The 25,226-nt window shown below is 34.7% G+C and overlaps 1 protein-coding gene across 1 annotated transcript in view; it reads left to right on the forward strand.

Moving 5' to 3' along the window:
- TANK (TRAF family member associated NFKB activator) overlaps positions 1–24,970 on the forward strand; it is an 89,189-nt gene extending 64,219 nt beyond the window's left edge. The window contains exons 5-8 of the mRNA XM_065880753.1: positions 13,751–13,827; positions 14,473–14,588; positions 20,109–20,689; positions 24,127–24,970. Coding sequence (XP_065736825.1) covers positions 13,751–13,827; positions 14,473–14,588; positions 20,109–20,689; positions 24,127–24,303 — 951 coding nt within the window. The 3' untranslated portion in view covers positions 24,304–24,970. The remainder of the gene's footprint in view (positions 1–13,750; positions 13,828–14,472; positions 14,589–20,108; positions 20,690–24,126) is intronic.
- The last annotated feature ends 256 nt before the right edge of the window (positions 24,971–25,226 follow it).

Raw genomic sequence — 25,226 nt, forward strand, 5'->3', positions numbered from 1 at the left:
AGAGAGGAACTTTAAAAAAAATATGACTGCTTATGTTCTCACCTTTGTATTACTCACCTTTGTAAAAAACAACAAAAAAAATGTATCCCTATATTCCTTTAAGGCTCGATTCTTTCTTTTCACCATCTCTTATTAGATAGAAATGCCCATTGTACAATGGCACATGACAGCCTAGCCTGGGGATTACAGAGGATTGGAGAAAACGTGTGTATGTAGCAACTTACCTTCTTGGTCAGAGCAAATGTGCCATTCCCCCTGGTTTTGTTTTTAGAAATTGGATCAAATATACCTTCTTTTTATATGTAACACTTCTATATTACTTTTCTCTGGAGATTAGTCTTTGTTTATAGACTCTCTGGTAGAATAATAATTAGAAGGAAAAAAGTTATTCAACAAGTTTATTCATTAAAATTCATAGTTTTCCCCAAGGTGTCATAATAAATATATCACAAACTCTAAGAAAATTGATATCCAAATCATTTTAATGTTTACATTGAAGCTTCTGTTGTAGAAATTGTTTCCAAATCTGAATTATTAATTCATTCTAACTCTTTCCTGTTTTGAGTCTCTGGTTTTGTTTTTGTTTTTTTTATTGAAGTATTGTTGATTTACAATGTTGTGTTAGTTTCTGGTGTATAGCAAAGTGATTCAGGTATATATACATATTCTTTTTCATGTTCTTTTCCATTATGGTTTATTACAGGATATTGAATATAGTTCCCTGTGCTATACAGTAGGACTTTGTTATTTATCTATTTTTTATATAGTAATTTGTATCTGTTATTCCCAAATACCTAATTTATCCCTCCCCCACCCCCTCTCCCCTTTGGTAACCATAAGTTTGTTTTCTATGTCTGTGAGTCTGTTTCATAAATAAGTTCATTTGTGTCATATTTTAGATTCCACATATAAATGTTATATGGTATTTGTCTTTCTCTTTCAGACTTACTTCACTTAGTATGATAATCTCTAGGTCCATCCACGTTGCTGCAAATGACATTATTTCATTCGTTTTTATGGCTGAATAATATTCCATTGTGTATATATACAACATTTTCTTTATCCATTCATCTGTTGATGGACATTTAGGTTGCTTCCATGTCTTGGCTATTGTAAATAGTGCCACAGTGAACATTGGGGTGCATGTATCTTTTTGAATTATGGTTCTCTCTGGATATATGCCCAGGAGTGGGATTGCTGGATCATATGGCATCTCTCTCTCTTTTAGCTTTTTAAGTAACCTCCATACTGTTTTCCGTAGTGGCTGCAGCAATTTACATTCCCACCAACAGTGTAAAAGGGTTCCCTTTTCTCCACACCCTCTCCAGCATTTGTTACTTGTAGACTTTTTAATGATGGCCATTCTCATCAGTTTGAGGTGGTACCTCACTGTAGTTTTGAATTGCATTTCTCTAATAATTAGCAATGTTGAGCATCTTTTCATGTGCCTGGTGGCCATCTTACCTATTCTTTGGTTAAATGTCTATTTTGGTCTTCTGCCCATATTTTGATTGGGTTTTTTTTTTTTTCTATTACTGAGTTGTATGAGCTATTCGTATATTTTGGAAATTAAGCCCTTGTTGGTCGCATCATTTGCGAAGATTTTCTCCCAGTCTGTAGGTTGTCTTTTCATTTTTTTTATGCTTTCCTTTGCTTTGCAAAAGCTCATAAGTTTGATTAGGCCCTATTTGTTTATTTTTGCTCTTATTTCTATCTCCTTGGGAGACTGACCTAAGAAAACATTGGTATGATTTATGTTGGAGAATGTTTTACCTATGTTCTCTTCTAGGAGTTTTATGGTGTCATGTCTTATATTTAAGTCTTTAAGCCATTTTGAGTTTATTTTTGTGTATGGTGTGAGGGTGTGTTCTAACTTCATTGATTTCTATCTAGCTTTCCCAGCACCACTTGCTGAAGAAACTGTCTTTTCTCCATTGTATATTCTTGCCTCCTTTGTCAAAGATTAATTGACTGTAGTGTGTGGGTTTATTTATGGGCTCTCTATTCCGTTCCATATGTCTGTTTTTGTGCCAATACCATGCTGTTTTAATTACTGTAGCTTTGTAGTATTGTCTGAAGTCTGGGAGGGTTATACCTCCAGGTTTGGTCTTTTTCCTCAGGATAGTGTTGGCAATTTTGGGTCTTTTATGTTTCCATATAAATTTTAGGATTGTTTGTTCTAGTTCTGTGAAAAATATCGTGGGTAATTTGATAGGGATCACATTAAATCTGTAGATTGCTTTGAGTAGTATGGCCACTTTAACAATATTAATTTTTCTAATCCAAGAGCATGGAATATCCTTCCATTTCCTTGAATCATCTACAGTGTCCTTTATCAGTGTTTTGTAGTTCTCAGCTATAAGACTTTTCACCTCCTTGCTCAGATTTATTTCTAAGTATTTTATTTATTTTTGGATGCAATTTTTAAAAATATGTATTTATTTATTTATTGGCTGTGTTGGGTCTTTGTTGCTGCGCACGGGCTTTCTCTAGTTGCGGCAAGCAGGGGCTACTCTTTGTTGCGGTGTGCGGGCTTCTTATTTCAGTGGCTTCTCTTTGCTGCAGAGCACAGTCTCTAGGCACACGGGCTGCAATAGTTGTGACACGCGGGCTCAGTAGTTGTGGCTCGTGGTCTCTAGAGCACAGGCTCAGTAATTGTGGCACACGGGCTTAGTTGCTCCATGGCATGTGGGATCTTCCTGGACCAGGGCTCGAACCTGTGTCCCCTGCATTGGCAGGCAGATTCTTAACCACTGCGCCACCAGGCATGTCCCCTTGATGGGATTTTAAAAGGGATTGTTCTTTTACTTTCCATTTCTGATACTTCGTTGTTAGTGTAAAGAAATGCAACAGATTTCTGTATGTTAATCTTGGTGAGTCTCTGTTTTTTAATTTAATACATAATTTTAGTTTTTGTTTTGTTATTATACTAGAAATAATTTTTGAGGGGAGAAGAAAATGAGAAGTGGCATATCACTTTTTAAATCCTCTTCCCTGGCTTCTAAGAAGATTTAAATAGCTCTAATATGGTATTTCTCCCCTTATTTCCCCTTTCTGTACCCTTTCTCACATTTCCCATTTTTCTTTTTTCTACTCTTCTCCAGAGCCCACTAAACAGAGTTACTGTATTCTGTTCTTCCGTGATTTATCTTGACCAAGGCCTGAAAGGCTGTTTTTTCAACCTCAGTAGGTTGGGGCTAGCCCTCCAAATCAATCTAGTTTCTCTTATTAATATATTACGATCTGTCATCCTAAAAGTTCTCAAAATCTGTTTTAAAGATATTTGTTTCTTCATACTTCCCTGGCGGTCCAGTGGTTAAGACTCTGCACTCCCAGTGCAGGGGGTGAAGTTTTGATCCCTGGTCAGGAAACTAAGATCCCACATGCCGCATGGCGTGGCCAAAAAAAAAAAGATATTTATTTTTTGGTTAGAAATGCTTTTTGCATTTGATCTGTTGTGATATGTTGTGGTGGGTGGTTTGGAGGGGGGGTTGTGGGGGTTTTTGTTTTGTTTGTTTGTTTGGTTGGATTACATGAAGAAAATCCAGCTTCACACAGATACGTAGTTGGGAAAGGGAAGAGTATTTTAATAACCTTTTTAGAAATTGTAGATATTTTCCTTTGATACTATACCAAAACTTGGCAAGTGGTAATTTCTTTGTTAGCTGCAGTATGAAAGCTGAAACCAGTGAACTCTTCTGGTACATTAAAAGCCATTGGTCTGTCTTGTACTTCGAATGCGTCTTTTACTTATGTATGATTTTGTAGCATCATGAATTGGTCATTTGGAAAATACCGGTTCAGGGAGCTATGCACAGCTTCCAAATATTGACTTATTTCATGACATAATATTTTAACTCACATTTAACATCATCACTGATCTCATCAGAAAAGTCTTTATACTGGGCAGCTGTCAAGATTATTATAACAGAAGTTTTCCAAAATTTGCACTTGAAAACTTAAATTTTTTCGTAAACAACAAATCTTTTCAGTTGTTTTCCTTAAAGTGGGAAGCTAGCTTCATTTGCTTTTGAGAAAATGTCTGAATAACCATAACTTGCATGATAATCATGCTTTCAAGTGAAAATGGCATTCCATTAAAAAAGTGACTAGTTCAACTTGCAGCTCAAACACTTGAACAAGTGCTTTTCCCCCTGTACTTCAGTATGAAATAGAAGTCCTTTGTGTATATTTCACATTTTGTCACACAGAATACTAAAAAATGTTAGCTTGGGATCAAAATTCAATAAAGTTAATAGTTTTTACTGTGTCATCATCAAGGATATTCTTAGGTGAAACTGGCTTCCTTTTTGATCGAGTATACAGCATTGAAGAATACAATGAGTGCAGTTTGGTAACATGGCCTTGGTCATACTCAGGCACCAGCAGTTTTACTCACCATTGCTTTTGTATCATCAGTATAAATGCCAACACAGTAAAAAAAAAAAAAAGGCAAATAATATTTAATACTATTGTGACAGTTGTTGACCCCATGAGTTTCAGGGTCTGGGGTTTGATTTTACCCTACCTACAAGCTAATAAGTTATAACTTCATGGATGCTGGAAGAAGACATGAGGCTCCTGGATCAGAGTAAAAAAGGTCTCTGTTATTTATAGAACAGCAAGCAGCTAGAGCATTATATTTGCATTGGTCTCATGGTGGGGGACACAGGGTGGACCCAAATGGATGCCTGCGCATGCAACGGGTCGCATTATGCTGTTAAAAGATGGTGTAGTGCCTGATGCATTTCTTGAGCTATTCCACAGAACCCTAGACTTGTGAAATGTTGCATAGTATGTATTCTTCGTGGTAATTTTTAAAGGCATAAGAATGTATTATAGGATCCAAAATCAACAGTAAGAAAACTACTTAGCGGGAATTCCCTGGTGGTCCAGTGGTTAGGACTCCACACTTTCACTGCTGAGGGCCCAGGTTCAATCCTGGTTGGGGAACTAAGATACCGCAAGCTACGTAACGTGGCCAAAAAGAAAAAAAAAAAACTACTACTTAGCTTCATTTTACCATAGAATCTCTAGCTAGCACTTTTCCCAATATTGTATTTTAACAACTCTTATTGAATTTGTAGTCCCCTTTAAGATATTGCTAGAATTTGATGGGGGAGAGATGGGGAGGACATACCTAATTTATCATTTGAACGTAATATGCTGTGTTCTTTCAGTGTCTTTGTTGCTTGCTTAAGGCACTCTTGCCATGTTATGAAAGCTTTTTTACCTGAAAGATATTTTTTCTTTGCCAATTAGACATCTTTCCATACACTTGATACTCGGCTCTAAGATAAATAGATAGATCCTAGAATCCTGATAAAACTATTGTAAGGTAGTTTCCAGGCATTCTGTAAGTCATTAAACTATGATTTTTTTTTTTCTTCTCTGATAAGTTCCTTTTGGAAAACCAAATAATTCCGAGATGGGTATCTTTTGTTTTCTCTCTCCTGTTATGCTTATCAATAGTGGTGTGATTTTTATACTCCTTATTAGATGGGTTTACCCACCGTTATTACTACCTCTAATTGCTCTTAACTATTTAACATTAAGGCAGCATGTTTCCCTCTACATTTCATCCAAATAATGATGTGCAGGAGGTCACTGACTTGTCCAGATTCCCTGAAAGTGTCACCTAGAATGTATTCCTGCTGGATGGCCAGTGGCCACAGTAAATGTTGCTTTCCTTCTTGCTGCTGCTGATTTGAACATTTTCTCTTCCTCCTCTTTCCCCATGCTGCAGCCACAGAATCCCTGTTCTTGTCCCCGGCTCTTGTTTCTCATCTTGTCCTGAGGACAGAGTGAAAACTTTTTAATAAAGCTGAATCTAAAACTCTCCCTTCGGGACTTCCCTGGTGGCACAGTGGTTGAGAGTCCGCCTGCCGATGCAGGGGACATGGGTTCGTGCCCCGGTCCGGGAATATCCCACATGCCGTGGAGCGGCTGGTCCTGTGAGCCATGGCCGCTGAGCCTGCGCGTCCGGAGCCTGTGCTCCGCAACGGGAGAGGCCGCAGCAGTGAGAGGCCCGCGTACCGCAAAAAAAAAAAAAAAAAAAAAAAAAAAAAAACCCAAAAACTCTCCCTTCTACTTTTTTGATAAATGTCCATTTCTCTTTTACATGAAGAAGATAATAGATCTTTATAGTTAGTTGTTTTTACAAAGTTTTTTCTTGGCAAAGTAAAAAGTTGGTAGCCCTTTATCAGACCCCTAGTTTTGTTTTGAATTTTGCTATTCTAGGAATGCTTAATCTCAGTTTCTTTAAGGTTTTATCTTTCCCTAAGATTTTTTTATTTTAAGGAGAATGGCCTTGCATCAACAAAGGAAAATGAAGATTAGAAGTGTGAACCAGATTTGAGGAAAAGGTGATTGGGTTTTTAAAAAATTTTTTTTAATATTTATTTTTATTTATTTATTTATTTATGGCTGCATTGGGTCTTCGTTGTGGCGCAGGCTCTTTGTTGCGGTGCGTGGGCTTCTGTCTAGTTATGGCACGCAGGCTCCAGGGCGCATGGGCTCCATAGTTTTTGTCACGCAGGCTCTCTAGTTGAGGTGCATGAGCTTCGTAGTTGTGGTACGTGGGATAGTTGCCCCGCGGCATGTGGGATCTTAGTTCCCTGACCAGGGATCGAACCCACGTCCCCTGCATTGTAAGGCGGATTCTTTACCACTGGACCACCGGGGAAGCCCCTGATTATGTTATATTTTAAAATGTGGTGCTCTACAATAGACAGCAGAACAAGTGAAAATATATTGGATTGAAAGAGAATTGAGAGTGGCTATCAAGAGAGAGGGTGGGCCTGAAGATACAGACTTTAGGAAATGAATACTCAATAGACTTAACACGAGAATGAACAATAAGAGAAAGGTGTATAATGAGGGAAGAACAGTGTACCCATGTGTGAACCTTAGAGAATGCCTACATTTTTAGTCTAAGAAGAACAGGGACCAATAAAAACACCAAAACTCAAAAAGAAAACCTAAATATTATACTGATAGCCAAAAAGGTATCAAGAAGGAGGAGCTGCTCACTACTGTGAAGTACTGTCACTAATGGGAGATTCCGAGTTTTCTGTGGTTTTGTCCTGAGGGTGGCCACAATTCCAGTGGCTAAAATTCCAATTGAAAGCCCACCACCATTCTGGCTGGAAGAAGCAGAAAGGAAAATGGGCCCAGAATAACCACAGTCACCAGAGAAGGAAGGAGACCCATAAAGGAGAGAGCCAGAGAATGTAAACCTGAAGTTCTGTGTTTAAACTCAGCCCGTCTCTGGCTCTCCCTAAAACCAAGGATGTGTGGGCAAACTGAAAGCAGTTTGCAGCTGAAGCATAAAGGAATGAACTGGGATCTGAGCTGCTGCTCTTCAGAGGAGTGACAGTTTGGAGTCTGAGTCTAACCAACTTAATTTCCTGCAAAAACAAAAACATCAACACTCTTTGGCACCATATAACCGAATATCTCCCCAACATAATATTCACAATGTTCTGGGTACAGTCCAAAATTATTCAACATATGGCGAGTCAAGAAAATATGACCCAGTTTCAAGGGAACAGATACCAACCCTGAGATGATGCAGATATTGAGATTATCAGACAAAGATTTTAAGTCAGCTACTATAACTATGCCCAGTCATCTATTAGGAGGTAGTTAGGAAGGCAGGAAGAGAATTAAGGTTTCAAGAGGATAGCATTAACAGTAAGGTACTCCACTGTCATGCTTTGTCAAATGGTTAACTTTTAATGACAAGTCTGAGAAATACTTAACTGTGAAATTCTGGTTAAGAAGCTATTGCCAAATTGCCTCTGTTAACACGTAAACTGGTTTGGCAGAACTTGAGTAAGTCTATCTAGGGTGATTTTGGGGTGTAAATTTCTTCTTGGACATTCTTGAGCACAAAAAGGGCCATACCAAAGGCCATTCCCCAGGCAGTATTTAAACATCAAAACTTGGCTTATAACTATGCCTCACTGAGAAATATATTTGTTGTATTACAGACAGGTTTTAGAGTCTTAAAAGTAGTTTGCATTGGTGCAATGTGTAAATGTTACCCTTCTGTATCTTCCTCACCATGCTAGGTAACCCTACTACTTCACTTCTCTAGCAGTCGGGACCTGTAAACTGAGAGGTTAAGAGCCTGAGGCGGTAAGGCTTGGGTTCCAGTTGCAGCTACTCCACCTACTAGACTGTAGACAAATATTTGATCTCTCCAGACCCTTAGTAACTATAGTGAACTTTAAAATCAAATTAAAGTACTTAATTCACAAGATTATGTGGATTTAGTTAACTAATTAATATGTGCAAATTGCTTAAATAACAACTATTTTCATGAAGATATTTTCTGTTCACCATGGTAGTGGTATGACAAAAAAGTAGTAGTTAATGAAAAGGATTTTCCCAAATCATTTCATTTTAAAGTAGTGTTCAGAGAAGGGGTGAAGGAAGTATGGGAAACCTTACTTTTTAAAATTAGTCACTTATGTTATTTTTCTATTTTGCATGAAAAGGCATTCCCACAATTAGATATTTCTTCCTATTAAGAAAATCAGAAAGATAACTTTTTTTAAAATGTTTTATTGTAATATTGAATTGATAGAAGTTTTGGGGGATTTACGTTAAACCAAAACCTTGTAAAGAACTTGGAAGTAATTGGGATATTTAATTTTATTTTTATATTGTTTATTTTCTTGCCTCTTCCTTCAGAACTCTGGGATGGATCCCATTTTGCCCTGGAATTGTTCCCGCACTGGCAGTGGATTTGCCTAGCACACTGTGTCATGCGGAACAGACAAGGCTCCTAGGATTTGTGTTCCTCTTGCTTTTCTAGATTTTCAGTAATATTATTGAGGGTGAGAGAACCACAGATTTCACATGGCCATAAGTTCTTATAAATACAATTTCTGTGTAGTTTTTTAAATTACCTTTTGTCCTCAGACTTCTTTTTTAATATGCTTTTATATTCTTATCAAATCTCTTGTAACTTTTTTCTGTTCCTATTTTCTACCTTAAGCTCTTCACTTTCTCAGCTCTTTTTTCACTTTCTCCCTAATTCAGCCATATTCAATGCTTGACTTCACTGTAACATTTTGTTTCAATATATCTAAAACTGGTAAATTCAACCTCAGTTTCTCCTTTAACATTTCATTCTTAGTTTCAGAAATCTAAGTGATACCTTATTTTCACTTTCTTTTTCCACTACTCATTTTTTCTTTTTCTGTAGTAAATTTTATTAACTTAGTATGTATAACTATTCCACAGTTTATATTCCCTTTACTAATCCATGCCATCTCACCTGGGCTGACTTCCTGGTTGACATTGTTCCAAGTAAGAACGTAGCTCTTTTCTGTTTTAAAAGCGTAATCTCAGAAATGAAATCAAATATTGGCTACACTCAGTTGCCTGAGCCACCTGAAAATAAATATTCCTTTTGCCTGAAAGGATCTCAACTAAATTTTAGAGAGAATCTTTGATATGAACCCTGGAATAAAGCGATAGTCATTGCTATAGGTTAAATATGTATCATTGAAGACTTACCACCTTTATTCAGTATTAGCCTTTTAAAGTTTAGATTCCAGGGAAAAAAAATGGAAAAAATAACTAAGAGGTTGTTTTATCTTATATACCATAAAGAAGAGAACGTTTCTGTTTTTAATTTCCTTTTGAAGTATATGGCTTCAGGCAATCAAATAAATTGGTACAATGTCTAAATAAATAAAGTTTAGATTCCTTCCATATGAGAGGTATTAATGAGTTTGAATTGAATTATCTTTAAAAGTTCCATAACTCAATTTAATTTTGCTGACTTTAGTTGCTTAAAATTTTTAAGAAAAAACATGATTCTGATTAAAAATTTTTATTGCATTTCTTCTTCTCCCCTAGCTTTTTGGAGCTATAAATTGACAAATAAAAATATTATATATTTACAATGTATAGCATGATGTTTTGATATATGTATACATTATGAAATGATTACCACAGTCAATCTAATTAACATATCCATCACTTCACATGGTTATTTTTCTTTTTTATTGTGGTAAAAACATTTAAGATTTATACTCTTAGCAAATTTCAAGTATACAATACAGTAGTATTAACTGTAGTTGCCATGCTATGCACTAGATCTCCAGAATTTATCCATCTGCATGACTGAAACTTTGTACTTAACATCTTCCCACTTGCCCTACCCCCCAAACCCTGGCAAGCACCGTTCTACTCTGCTTCTATGAGTTTGACTTCTTTAGGTTCCACATATAAGTGAGATCATGCTATATTTGTTTTTCTGTGCCTGCCTTGTCTTATTTTACATAACATAATGTCCTTCAGGTTCATCCATATTGTCTCGAATGACAGGATTTCCTTCTTTTTTAAAGCTGATGTGTTCGGCCTTAAAATGTGTGTGTGTGTGTGTGTGTGTGTATGTGTGTGTATACACACACAATATTCTATTGTATATATACCACGTTTTCTTTATCTACTCATCCATCATCAACTGACACTTAGATTGAATTCATATCTTGGCTATTGTGAATCATCTCTGTATTTTTCACATTGATTTATAAAGAAAACAAAATACTTTCACTTTTAGTACCAAATATTAAAAAGGCAGGCATTGGGGAAAATATACATTTCTTTCTTTGAAATGTTGGTGTCTAACAGATCTTGGATTCCAACACAAAAACATTTCCCATTATCGCTGCATTAAGAATAAGAAGGTTTTGGACTAATTAAATATTAGCCACTTTTTGTTTTTTCTCCTTCTTAAATATCATTGCATATTCAACTAAGTCTTGAACAGAACCTTTTTTATATATAATACACATCTATGAGAAGCTTAAATTGATTTACACTAAAACAAATTCTCCCAATTTGCATAAGAGGAAATTTAAGGAATCATTTCACAACGTCTTCCAACTGCTTTAAATGGGTTTATCTTAATGATTTAGTTGAATGACTTATCCAGTGCCATACTGGAAGTGTAAATGAAAAGTACGACGTGTAAAACTCTTATTTCAGTATTCATTCCACAAGTTCGCCATTTCCAAACTAGTACTTGGAACAGTTTATAATGTTAAGTATTTTAAGTTTTAGTACCTCAAAATAAATTCATTTGTTGAATGATTTAATGTTAAAATCTCCTAAAATATAATGTTCAGAATTCTCTTGCTTTCTTATTTGAAGTTGTAATAACTTCAACTTCCTACAGTGCGGGGTCCACCTGGATAATATTTGAAAATAGAAAAATACAAATTATCTCTTTTAACGTTTACTTACTCCCTGGGATGCTCAGCAAACTGAGTAGTCTTCATTAGGTAAGATCATTTAGCATTTAAAAGAAAGTCTGAGTTTCTGGGGAAAGTGTTGGAGTTGCTGTTAGCTATACTAATCCTAAATCCTTTGAAAAAATAAATGATCTTTTTCAGAAAGTTGTGTTCGATTGCTACAGTGGAAAATAATATTAACATTCTATACCCATTTTAGATAAACCCTACTTCAAAATGTCAGAGAACTGCTTTGCTTTTTCTTGAACTAACATGTTATGGTCTCTTTCGAAATTTTTTCTTAGGTTGTGGGGACATAAAACTTTCATTTGAAATATATCAATAGACTTATTTGGTGCAAATGATAGAAGGTGCAATGCATTGCTCAGTACAATCAGTAATATGTCTCTTCAATAATTATAACAAAAATGATAGTAAGCAGAACTGTTCCTAACCCCAAAGAAGCTTCTTGAAGTCCTTAGTTTAGATACTTCATAGAAATTCCTCAATAAGTCAGTCCTCCTTTTACCCCCTGCCAACACAAGCAAGAAATCTTTTCCAGATAAATTCACCCACACCGGTTATCAAATCTTAACATTGCAGAAGTAAGTCAATACCAGTTATTTGGCGAGCCAGCTAAAATTTATCATTCTTCTCCTGCCTTTTCCTTCACCTCTTTCCCACCCCCACCCCCACCCCTTAGTTTTTAGGCTTCTTTAACTTCAGAAGCAATCATTCCTACTTTATGTCAAAATCAGTACTTTGAAAATCGGAGTAGTCTTCATTACTGTTTTCTGTAACTATCTTCATTTTCAGACTAAAATTACAGAAGCACTTCTTTTTGGTTCTTTCTAGCTCCTAATAGAATATTTTTATTTCATGTTGAGAATTTCAAATAGTAAATTTTAAAAGGAGATTAATTACTCTATTAATCACTTGTTTTATTATTTATTTAATATCTTAAATTGTCAAATGTTTCTGTTCTCTTAATATTACTTCTTCTCTGATTTTGTTGCTATAGATTTAATATAATATAGCCTTTTAAGAGTTTGTTTTTATACTTGTAGCATCCTGAATGATTGGTTAGCTTTAAAATGTTGCCTTTTTTCCTAGTCCACACTAAAATCCATTGAGTGTTCTAATTGCACATAACACTAAAGAAAAGCCTTGTCTACCACTTTTAAAAACAAACTGTGAATGTGAAAATGTCTTTTGATATGACTGCTTTATAAAGCTCAATAAAGCTGTTTTAATCCAGAAGAAGACATGGCCTAAACATTTGTCAGACAAAAAGTATGCAGCAGCAAATGATCTTTATTTTACCTAAGTCTAATGGCATAATATATAAAAATAATTGTTTGGGTTGCTAAGATTATATTTTACTAATTACTGTAAAGTAATACACTATTTTAGAAATGGTAAGCAAACACTAGTATTTAGAAAAAGCTGAAAAAGTAGAGCAATAAACTGAAGAAATTGGAGAAGATACTAATTTTAAGAGAAACAAACTAGAATCAGGTTTTTTCCCTAAAGAACAAATAAGACTCTTAAGAAATTGAAAGAACCTTTTAAAAAGCAAGATTATAAGGGAGATGTACTCAGATGATAAGAAACAATGAAGTAAAATCATCCATTTTAGTAAGAGCTTAATGACCTTAACTGAATAAAATCTAAAAAATCACCTAATATAAAAAACACTGGTTTGAATTTGAACTTAAATAAGACCCTACACAGTTTTGGCCAAATTATAAATGATTGAATCATATTAGGACTTCTTCAAATATTTGGATTTATCAATTTGTAGTTTTAAAAGGTACACAAAGTTCTCTAGGTTATGACTGAAGATTTTTTAAAAATCAAAATGTTGACTTTTGTGTCATGATGAATGTAATACCAGTAGAAGCCACAGGGTGGTGGCAGGAACTTGTGTTAAAGGAGCTTAAATACATAATTGCACTATCTTTAAAATGTTTGTTAAATGCTAAGGAGCTGTAGCTTGGTTTTCTTTATTCCTCTAATACAGCCGCATTTCTCAGCAAAGAATCTGTAACAAAATACAGAGACATTGATTTAAATGTATAGGCCAACAATGGAAAAAAAAGTAAACTCACACGGATATTTTTCTTAAAGTTTCTAGTCATGTCAGATGCTTGGTGATCAGAGTAGCAATTTCATCAAGATATGAATTTGAGGAAATTTCTTGAATTAGCAATACTGGAAATAGTAATTGAAGAAGTTACCAGAAATACTTCATGCCTTCATCTTATTTTTCTACTTTCATTTTCCTTTTTCCCTGAATGTTCTCGTTGGAAAAAAAAAATCTATTGTACTATATATATATATATATATATATATATATATATATATATATATCTGTAAGCTAACAAAACTTATTTTTCATTGAAGAAGATAAATTTTCTATTGTGTTTTCTGGTAACCCATTCTCATTTGAGTTTAGAAGCAATTTAAAGTGGTAATCATTTTATATCTTTAAGGTAAGAAGACAAGAGGTTTCTTCTCCAAGAAAAGAAACTTCACCAAGGAGTCTTGGCATTCCTTTATTCCATGAAAGGTAGTTCTATATCCTTTTTTGCCAACCCTACAAATTATAAATATTGAAATATATTTTTATGTACATATTTTAAATTTTTAGCAATTGTAAGAAAAAGCAGCCTTTCCAAACTAGAAGAGACCAGCTCAAGGCTCCTCCATGTTAAAATGACCTAAAGAAGTCATACAGTTAATAGCAAAGATGGGTCTAAAAACTGAATTCTCTGAAGTTCTCCTATTTCAATAGAACAAGTAATATGGCCACATTGTTTTATATGGATGGCTCTTAATGTTAACCTTATCAAAGTGAGGACTATTTAGTTTTTTCTATTTAAGATGTTCACAGAGGACAAAAAGTCAATACACTGAAATTTCTAATGTAAGAATGAGACAGCCAGCATAAGTGTGATATATGAATAAGTAGGTATGCTAGTCTTTGCTACATTTATGTATTAGAACTTTAATTTATCACTTACTTTGTACCGGGCTCTCCAAATATTAAAGTTGTTTTAGGAAACATTTTCTAGGAATTTAAAATGATTTTTCTTTAACTTTAACCTTTCAGTAATTATTTTGTGGTACATTAAAAAGTACTATGTAAATTCAATCATGATTTTTAAAATTTGAAGATATAGCCTTACATTTTAAAATGTTGATTTATTTTTAGAGGTTATATAGAGAAGACTTTCCGGGATCTGAAAGAAGAATTTCATAGAATATGCATGCTAGCCAAAGCACAAAAAGACCACTTAAGCAAACTTAATGTACCAGCCACTGTAACTGGTAAGGTTTGATGTAATGTACAGTAATATTAATTTTATTGGTTGAAACTGATTTATTTTTGATTGTGAAAATATTTCTAAATCCTTATTAAGTGCTGAGGATCTATAACTTGCGCTTCTCACCACTTATAATGGGTAAGTACTGTTTAAATTCTGTAATGTATTGCATTATATAATTATTGGCCTTTTCCCTCTCTATTTTATGTGGCACTATGTAGATTGAACTGAATGACATAATTACTAATCATCTTAATGAGAAGTCCCACCTTGGAAAAATAAATATAGAATATATCTCTCAAAGTCTTCAGTGGCTATTTGGGGGTCTTATTAAACATTAATTGATACATTAGTAAGCAACCTTGAAGCTACACTATCACATATGAGCTAAGTGAAATTATAATATTAGGTTTGTTTTTAACTTCTGCCTAAAAGTTAATTGGGCACCATGGATAGATTCTTGTAATTTGATTGAAGAAATAAACATTTCACATTTCATGAGGCCAGTTCTGTTGGACGTACAAAGTACAAATTAAGTATAAAATATAACTTAAAAGGAATATCTGTTTTACAGATATATTGCAGTGTGTTTTTTAGAAGCTCCACCCTTCCCTAAAACCCCAGACCGGCTTCCTGGTATTTGCCTCAGTAGTTCGATATGAATAGCAAAATACCAGGGATTGAATCTGGCTACCATGTACCCCTGTAAACAAAAGGAAGGTAAACTGATGGTTTATAATGATAAATTCTCCTTTACCCTTGTCATTTGAGATATTCTACCTACAATTCCCAAGAGCTGTGATTTACAGTTTTTACTCTGAAAGATGTTGCAGCAGTGCTAACACTCCTTTAATTAAAGATCACTTTCCATTTCTTACAGCTCTTATAGCTAGGCTATTTAAAAAATCATTTTATAGGGTAAATTCACTTTTTGCTTACTACTACCGTTTTATTTTCAGAAAAGGTACACGGTATGCTGTTGGAGAAGCATAACAATCTTTGTAGACAAACATAATCTACTTCTTCCCCTCCCTTCCCTCTGCTTCCCCAAAAGGAACTCTAATGTTTCCACCTTAATTTTTGTCATTTTCTTGAGAATTTGATCTTTTGTGCAGACTGAAGACACTAGGTACTTCTGAAGTACCAATAAAAGAATTATCTTTATTTAAAATCTACTAGCTATAGAGATGTAGTACCTACAATTAATCATTCTTTTTTGAACATCAGCGTAGTATCAAAACATTGTAATGGTGACGTATTCATTGTTACACAAAGAACCTACCCCGTTACCAATGGCTTAATACTTTGACCATTTTTAAATTGCACAAGTCTAAATCTGAGTATATATTTGTCAACTAGAATGCTGAGTGTTTAACTTCAATTTCCTTCCCACTAAAACTGCTTCCTAACATTATTCTTATGTTTTATATTAACTGTGTCACAAATAATAAATACAACATTATTCTTGAAATGTTTTAGGTCTTTTGTGCTACAGACTCCAGTGGAGTTTTGCTGGCTCCAAACAAACCACAATATCAAATATTATGCTTCTGACAGTAGTAGATCAAAGGGGGAAAGAAAGAAAAAGAAATATTTTGGAAAAAGATGCCTATTCAGGTTTTTTAAGAGTGAACGCTACATTGAATACAAATGGAAAGGAACTATTTTAAATGTGATTTGCATAATACAGCTGGAAAGAGCTTATTTAACATTATTGGCCCCTGTGTTATTTTTTTGTTAAAATTTGATTTTTACTTTTAAGTAAACAGATATAATTCATAAATTGCTGAGTTAGTAGAATTGTACATTTTCTTTTTATTTTTTTGCTTCTCATCCACATGACAGTAGCCTTGAGAAAGGACAAAGGTAAAATGTATGTTTAAGTAATTGTGGCTTCAAAAAAAAGTACTGTTTGGTCCATGAAGTAGGATCATATTTCAGTGGCGATCAGGAGACAAGGATGTAGGACTAGAGGTTAAAATAACCCTCAGATCTTTTTCTTTTGTCAATATACAAGGTAATTAAACTGAAAAGTCATCCAAATGGACAGCCTATACTTAAAATTTAGAAACCTAAAAAATTTTCTCATTTTTCTTTTTTTTTCTTGCAGGAATACACGTCTTGACAAAACAAAACAAAACAAAATAGAAAGACAATTAGCTCACCTGATCATGTTTCTTAGTATAGTGTCAGAATGACAAGTGCTTTCATGCACCTTGTTTGACTTTTAAGTTTTCTAAGCTTGGATTTCTAGTAACCTTAGAAATCTTAACGTTTAAAAAAAAATTTTTGTGTGTGTGAATAGTAACGCTCATTGCTTGAATAGATTAATTCAAAAGATTACTTTAATGTGCTGAGGTATGCCAGCTAGCTATACTAAAAGAAAATATATGCTTTATTACACCTGTTTGGGTTTTCCATGTTTTCTTCACAAAGGGGATATCTACTACTGGAAAAGAAATTCAAAGCACATTTCTGTCATTTTAGAGACTCTTCTCTATAATTTAGAAACCAGCATGTTCAATTTATCATAATGGTTCAGAACACAGGCTCTAGGCTGCCTGGGTTCCAGTTCCAGATCTGTCACTCATTCATTAGCTGTGTAGCCCTGGAATTAACCCCTAAATTAATGCACAAACAATGGTTATAAGTGTGTGGCACATAGAAGTGCTGTATATGTTAATAGTTGTCATTATCAGCAGCAGCAGATTCTTTATTCTCCTGTTCTACTGAAGAGCATTTTGATAAGTGTTTCCTCCTTCTCAGGTGTTGTAATCTACAAAGAAAATACTGTTTCCTAGAATTTCCTGCCACTCTTATGTCTGCTACCAGGAAAAATGACAGCAATTGAGCTTGGTCTCAAGTACTGTACCACTCCTAGTTACAGACAGATTATCTAGTAAATGTACATTATTATGCTAGGCTCTGTGGGAAAGAGAACACAGATTCATTCAGAAGGCATTTATTGAAGGCATACTATGTGCAGGCACTGGGCAGGGTACTGGAGATAAGTGGGAAACAAAACATAGTTTAGGACCTCAAGAAACCTACTTCAATGGGAGAAAGAGGTATATTTGCAAATACAATGCAGTGTATAGTCCTCAGAGCACCCAAGAGTCATGACTAAACCAGTCTTGGGAAACCAGGGAGAACCATCCAGAGAAATTAATGCCTAAAGCAAGACATGAAGGACAAATAAGAGTCAGGCAAAGAGTAATGGAAGTGGGAAGTTCAGGCAGTCTGCACAGCATGTGCAAAGGCCCAAAGACAAGAGAGCATGGCTGTTTGGACAACTGTACCAAAGTTCATTATAGCTGGAGTACGGAGTAGAGCAGATGTGGTGAAAGATGACAGCATGGAGAGGTGACAAAGGGCCAATCATGCACAGCTTTATATGAGTTTTAGGGCTGAAGGTCTTGGAGAACCATGAAAAGGTTTTATTAAGAAGGTAACATGACCAGATTTGTATTTTAGAAAAACTAAGAGAGGGTTGGCGAAAGCAGTGTAAACAATAGAGTGGATATGAGAAAAATTTAGAGGCAAGGAAGTGGTTCAAAGGCTGCTGTAATCCAGTAAGAGAAGATGGTACATACTAAAGAGAGGTTAGTAGGCATGTAACAGGGTGAACCAAAGAAGCTGTTTGCATTGTACTACAATCATGTCGAAACAGAAAACATCTGTGTTGAAATGTGCTGTGGCAAAAGAGAGAAAAGTGTCACAAGTCTGCAAAGACCAAAGGAAGGGAAAAGAACTGACATTTGTTAAGTGCCTACGAATCTGGACAGACACTGTGCGCAGTGCTCTGTATACCCCGTCTGCTCAAACAGGCATCGTTGGTTAATGTATAACTTCACTGATGACTACTTTTTTAAAGTGCTAGTTTAAAATAAAATGTTTACCCTTTGTCCATTTAATGAAAATATACACATTACCAACCTCTAACCTGTCTTCTTTTTTTTTTTTTCTTTTTTTTTGGCTGTGTTGGGTCTTCGTTGCTGCCCGCAGGCTTTCTCTAGTTGCGGTGAGAGGGGGCTGCCCTTTGTTGCAGTGCGCAGGCTTCTTATTGCATTGGCTTCTCTTGTTGCAGAGCACAGGCTCTAGGCACGTGGGCTTCAGTAGTTGTGGCACGCGGGCTCAGTAGTTGCGGCACGTGGGCCCTAGAGTGCGTGGGCTTCAGTAGTTGCAGCACACAGGCTCTAGGGCACGTGGGCTCAGTAGATGTGGCTCGAGGGCTCTAGAGCACAGGCTTAGTAGTTGTGGTGCACGGGCTTAGTTGCTCCACAGATGTGGGATCTTCCTGGACCAGGGCTCGAACCCATGTCCCCTGCATTGGCAGGCGGATTCTTAACCACTGCAACACCAGGGAAGTCCCTCACTGTCTTCTTGAAGTAACATTGTGGAATATAATCTAGCTTTTTCTAATGTCTTGGTATCATCAACATGGAGAGTGCTTTGATCATTGATTTTTTTGCATTGAAAAATGTAGCCCTTGTTCGCTCTACACTAGACTGTAGTGTTTTCTGAGTTCTTATACCTGCTTTTTTGTTTCTCTTGTCTCCTCTCGTGCTTTCAACTCTTACTGATATCTATATCTGCTTTCAACAATTCATATCCATACCTTGTAGTTTGTTGCTTGTTACCAGCAATGAACTAGGGAGACATCATCAAGCTTGTTAGAATAAATCTAAAATGAGAATAAGAGCAAAATTCATCTGTGGGCCTTGTGGCTCTTAGCCTGACTCCTGAAAAGCACTATTTACTTTCTAACTTTTGCCTATGTCCTAGAGAGCTGAATTTGTTGGATAAGTGGCTTCTAGATAAATGAGCTACAGAGGTCCTGGTATCTACCTGATATCTACCTGTTATCTACAGAGGCCTTTTTCTAATAAGATGAGAAAATCATATATTCACATAGAGCTTTCTGAACATGCATCCTAAAATTTCATCCTTCTTTTGCCTCCAGTCTTCTCTCTCCCAGCACCCGCCACCACCACGCCCTCACATAGTATTAAGAGTAGACAATGGCTAAGCTGATTGGTGATACACTTTGTCACACAGAGATATTAGGGGGAGTAAATGACCTAATTCATATAGATTCATAACCTGTATACTGTATATGTGCCTGGTAGGGGTTTTTCCTTTTAATAACTTACTTGTCTAAGCAAGCTCACAGTTGCAGCTCCATTACTGATAAAATGTTTAGATGTATACACTACAAGCAAATGTTTTTTAAGTATAGAGCAGTATAACTGTGAACAAGATGCAAGGCTTACAGCACAAGGACCTAGGAAAAGACAAAGTAGTTAAACTGTGACTAATAAGCTACGTTCCAATTCACCCACTGGAGACTGCTAATATTTCTGTGTAAGGTGGTAGCAAATGTAAAAAAATCCCAGTTGTCTTCAGTTGCTGTAAAAGCCAGTAGAAAAAATAATACTCATCTATCCAAAGCTAATTGAATGTTCAGATTTTTAAGAAGGATTGAAATGCGACTGTTTTCCTTTTGTTTTTTTTTCCCCTGCAGAGACACAGTGCTCTGTGCCTATACAGTGTACGGATAAAACAGATAAACAAGAAGTGCTATTTAAGCCTCAGGCAAAAGATGATATAAATAGAGGTGCACCATGCATCACATCTGTCGCACCAAGAGGATTGGGCCAAGATGAGGAAGACACCTCTTTTGAATCACTTTCTAAATTCAATGTCAAGTTTCCACCTACGGACAGTGACTCTACTTTCTTACATAGCAGTCCAGAAAGACCCAGTGTCCTTGGTCCTGCCTCATGTGAGGCTATGTGCCAGGATAAATTTAATATGGAGCCAAGAGACAACCCGGGAAACTTTGTCAAAACAGAAGAAACTTTATTTGAAATTCAGGGAATTGACCCCATAGCTTCAGCTATACAAAACCTTAAAACAACTGACAAAACAAAACCCTCAAATCTTGTAAATACTTGTATCAGGACAACTCTGGATAGAGCTCCGTGTTTGCCACCTGGAGACCATAATGCATTATATGTAAATACATTCCCACTTCAGGACCCATCTGATGCACCTTTTCCTTCACTCGATTACCCAGGAAAAGCTATCCGAGGACCACAGCAGGTAACTGTTTTGCATTAACAAATATATTAAGTGTGAACACACATTTTGCCATGCATGCACAGATATGCAGCTTTCAGATTATCAGACACCTTTTTTAAACTAATGACTAGCCGAAGTTAAGCTTTCAATAAAAATATCCAAGTCCTGTAATAAATGACATGAAATTTAAAAGATGAATATGGTGAAGCTCTATTAAAAAGTACCTTAAAATTTACGGCACATTTTAAAATACATGTAAACCGTATCCATATCTAGTGTGTGTCATTTTCTTACTTAGTCCCTTATTCAAAGCTTTTAACTCGGTATCATTGTTATAATAGGATTCTTTATTAAATTTCATTCTGTGAAGCAGGTGGCATTTTTTTATCAAAAAGTTTGTGTGTATCATACTTATCTTTACAAGAATGCATGATTTTTTTTATAAGTAAATAATCACATTGTATGTTTCTATTTCTGAAAATAAGGGAACTGTCTTTCAAATAATACTTCTATTACATTCTCAGTTATACAGTACGTAGATCTGTAGGGTTTGGTTTTGGTTTTGGTTTCTAATCTGCAGCCTAATACATTTTTTAAACAGTCTCTACATATGTATGATTCTAATCAAATACTTTCATGTTTCTAAAGCTTGCAGACTACTTACAGCCCCCCCACCCCAATCCACTCCTACCCTCCCTTTTATTCAGGTTCTATTACAAAATGATTCTTTAAGTTTCAAAAAAAAAAAGGTGATTAATGCCTAAAGGCAAATGAAAATATGTAATTGTTACAATAAACAGAAGCTCATAAAAAATGCAGATTGGTAAAAGTGTCTAATATAACTTGCAGACATTTGTTTGATTTCTCTTTGCCTTGAGATACTTAATTTACCAAAAACCAAAAAACACCAACAACTTGATTAATACCCTTTGGCTTTATAAGTACTTTTATAGGTTATAGACTTTTAAATCAGCATACAAAGAAGGCAGTAGTCAAGCTGTGGTATATTTTAGTAGTGGAGAAAACTAGGCATCTCTGACAATAAGCTTTAATTGTAAACTCACTTATGTTCTACATTGTACCTTATTTCACATCATAGTCACAGTTATAGTTACTACATAATGAAACAGATTAAACAATTTTATTTATTTCAAGTAGAATTCCTGTGGAGCTGTGAAGTGCATCAGTTCTAATGCTTGTTATTTTTTTCTCCATTACATCTCTTGCTTGTTCTTTTACTAGTCTGTGCATTCATGTTTCAGTAGATGGCACCCTGCATTGTGCATTTGCTTTCTAGGCTACAGCAAGGGAAACAGCTGGTATGTGATTACAACTTGATGGAAAAGTATTCAGCTTAAAAAATGCAGGAGAATTGGTGTTGAGCTGTCACAAGACGTGGGGCATAAGGTTAGATAATTGATATTTTGGCAGAAAGGCAAAGAAATTTGTTTGTTTTGAAGGCCATGTTACAGTTTAGGATTCAAAGGATATTTCTTAAAATGGGTTTTTTAAAACATTTTGTTGTTTTATTTGTTTTAATAAAGCTATGAGAAATACAAAATTCTTGAGTTGTCAATAACAAAGGGAAGTGAAATTTTGGTTGCATATTTCAAATTTTTACTTTTATCTCAATCATTACTACTTAACACCGTTTTTTATACATTCAGCTATCATAATAAAGTCTAAAATATACCTGCTTATTTTTGCTCTATGTGATTTTCTTTTCTTCCTACTTTTGCTGAGTCAGTGATTGGGGTCCCAACTGAATTCTATGAAAAGCTCAAATCCAAACTAATAGCTCCTAATAGAGAAGGATAAGTATGGACTTTGAAAATAAATTGGCAGTAGAAGATTGGCTCATCCAATTTAGAAGCTAAATTGCTTCTGAGTCTATTACTATTTTATAGATCTTAATTTAAAGTATCTTTAACATAACAATCTTTTATTTATATCCGTATCAATTTCCCATTAGAGTGGTGCATATTAATCAATTGTACTTTTTGTTTAAACTGCCAACACTAAAATTTAAATCTAGTTAACTCTGTTATATACTCACAATTATTACTGCTTTTCTTTTATCATGGAAGAGAGGAAATTATTTTACTCCAGATTTCAAATATGTATTTAATATTACTGTTTTTTGTAATAAAATTGCCACTTCTCACAAAAGTATTTGAGTCAGTGTTATTATACACCCTCTATACTGATATTTGAATGTTATCTTGGTGCTTAGACAGACTTTGTATATTTACATCAACCATACACAGCTGTCCACTAAAATGTTTATAATCTATAGACAGTGATGTAGTGAAACCCAAATGCTTCAATTAGTAATATACTGTTTATGTAATGATTGGTTAACTAGGATGAAAGAGATTGGTTAAGGGAATATAAACTAATACTATGTCAGGAGTTGAACTAGGTTGTTATTTTAAAAACATATTAGTAACAGGAATACAAAGGGGTCTCTTTAAGTTGGCATTTCGAGGTGATTTTCCTCAAAGTGCCAGAATTTAGATATGTCAAGATAAGAAAGCAAATTTTAGAAATAATTTGGTTTACAACATTTCAGGAAAATAAGATATTCCAGTCAACAAACATATATTGAGCACCTACTCTTGAACTAAATGCTTTTTCTGGCCCTTCTAGATATTTTTTAATAAGTACAGTTAAGAGTATGTAGGTGTTGCTTATAGTAATGGAGGTAGCTCTGTAGAATTATGCTTCCCATAATCCTTTAACTGGCAACTGTTGACAGGCTTCACTTTAGTTAGCCACCAGAAAGGGTAAGAAGGCCAAAGTATGTGCTTGTAACAGAAGCAAAATAAGAAGTCAAAAGAATGCATCCAATGTTGGACTTTGTTGAACGATTAAATATTTGAGGTTTTAAAAAACAACTGATCAATAGAATTTGTTTCATACTTTAAAAAAATTATTTTCAAAAATTAGAACACTTATTTCTATATGATTTATTCATTGTGTATTTGCTTATAAATAGTAGCGAAATTACATTGCTCTTGATCAAAATGCATGTACACACACATCATTTCTAGTATGCTGTGTATTAATAAAGGTCCTATAACTGAAAGTTCCAATATAAAATAGAAGAGATAGAATTTAATTTTTTTAAAGTCTCAATTATTGACTATTGTTCCAAAACCCGTTGGGATAACGGGTATTAAAACATGCTGGTGTTAAAGCTGAAAGATGTTTTAATGTGTGAAGATAAAGTGCATGAATGTGTATTTTAAGTGATTCCTAAAGTTAAATTATGCCCTTTATGAAAAAGAGAATTGAGTCATGTCCTCATGCCAATTCTAAAGGAAAGGTAATTCGCTTTCATATTAGGGAATTTTATATATATGCACATAACCCGTTCAAAAATTTTGAATTTGAAATTCAGTGCAAGTTGATTTTAAATACAAATAACAGAAGATGTTTTTATTTGTTTCCTGCAGCCCGTTTGGAAGCCCTTTCCTAATCAAGACAGTGACTTATCGGTACTAAGTGGCACAGGCTCAGAACTGCATATACCTCGAGTATGTGAATTCTGTCAAGCAGTTTTCCCACCATCCATTACATCCAGGGGGGATTTCCTCCGGCATCTTAATTCACACTTTAATGGGGAGACTTAAGACGCATTTGAAAACAGACATATCAAGTTCTATGTGATGATTCTGGGTTTGTAATATTATGTACTTGATTGCAAACTTAGCTCAAAATCATTTATTGAAAAATCCAGTGTCACAGCTATTTGAATTTTTTTCTAAACTTACATTGTAACTTTCTTTTATTGCCTTTTAAAAGATCATTCTGTACAAAACTAATTCATTGTATTCATGTTTACAGTGTTTATTGCCATAATTCAAAATTATGTATGTGACTTATGGAATTGTATAACAATAATTTATGTTTTTTTCAAATGTCTAAGCTTATTGCTTGGATTTCTAGTTAGATCTATTGAATTTGGTGATGTCAAATGTTTATAGGGTTTTTTTCACTTGTTTTCATTTAAAAGTTTAGATTATTTATGCTGTGGGTGTTCTTTTTGAATAAACCAATAACAGAGAATAGCAGACAAGATAAACATCTGAGTAAATACCAAACCTAAGACATTTGTTGCTCAGTGATAAGATCACTGGTAGGATTATTTAAACACTTTATTATTTTTTTTTAATAATAGACATGGTTTTAATTTTTACTATACGTATAGCAACATGATGAAATTAAATATTAAAAGAGTTACTTATATTGTGATAATCAATGTGTTCTTTGTTCTTAATAAATAAATAAATCACATTTGGGGGCAATTCATAAAATTCATGTTTCTTTCCAGTAATCTGATAGAAGGGTGATACCAGATCTGGTGACATTTTATTATAACTAGTAGATCACTTTGAATTTTAAAATTATTTTTCAAACTAAACTTACTAAAAAACACATTTGTCTTTAATGGGAGCAAATCTAAAACCCTGTAAGGATTATCCATATTAATTAATTTATATTAGAAATGTTCACATTCTTGAGAAATTTGTTAATTCATTGGTAGCATCCTGCC

The sequence above is a fragment of the Phocoena phocoena genome, chromosome 7, assembly GCF_963924675.1.
Source record: "Phocoena phocoena chromosome 7, mPhoPho1.1, whole genome shotgun sequence".
Lineage (NCBI taxonomy): Eukaryota > Metazoa > Chordata > Mammalia > Artiodactyla > Phocoenidae > Phocoena > Phocoena phocoena.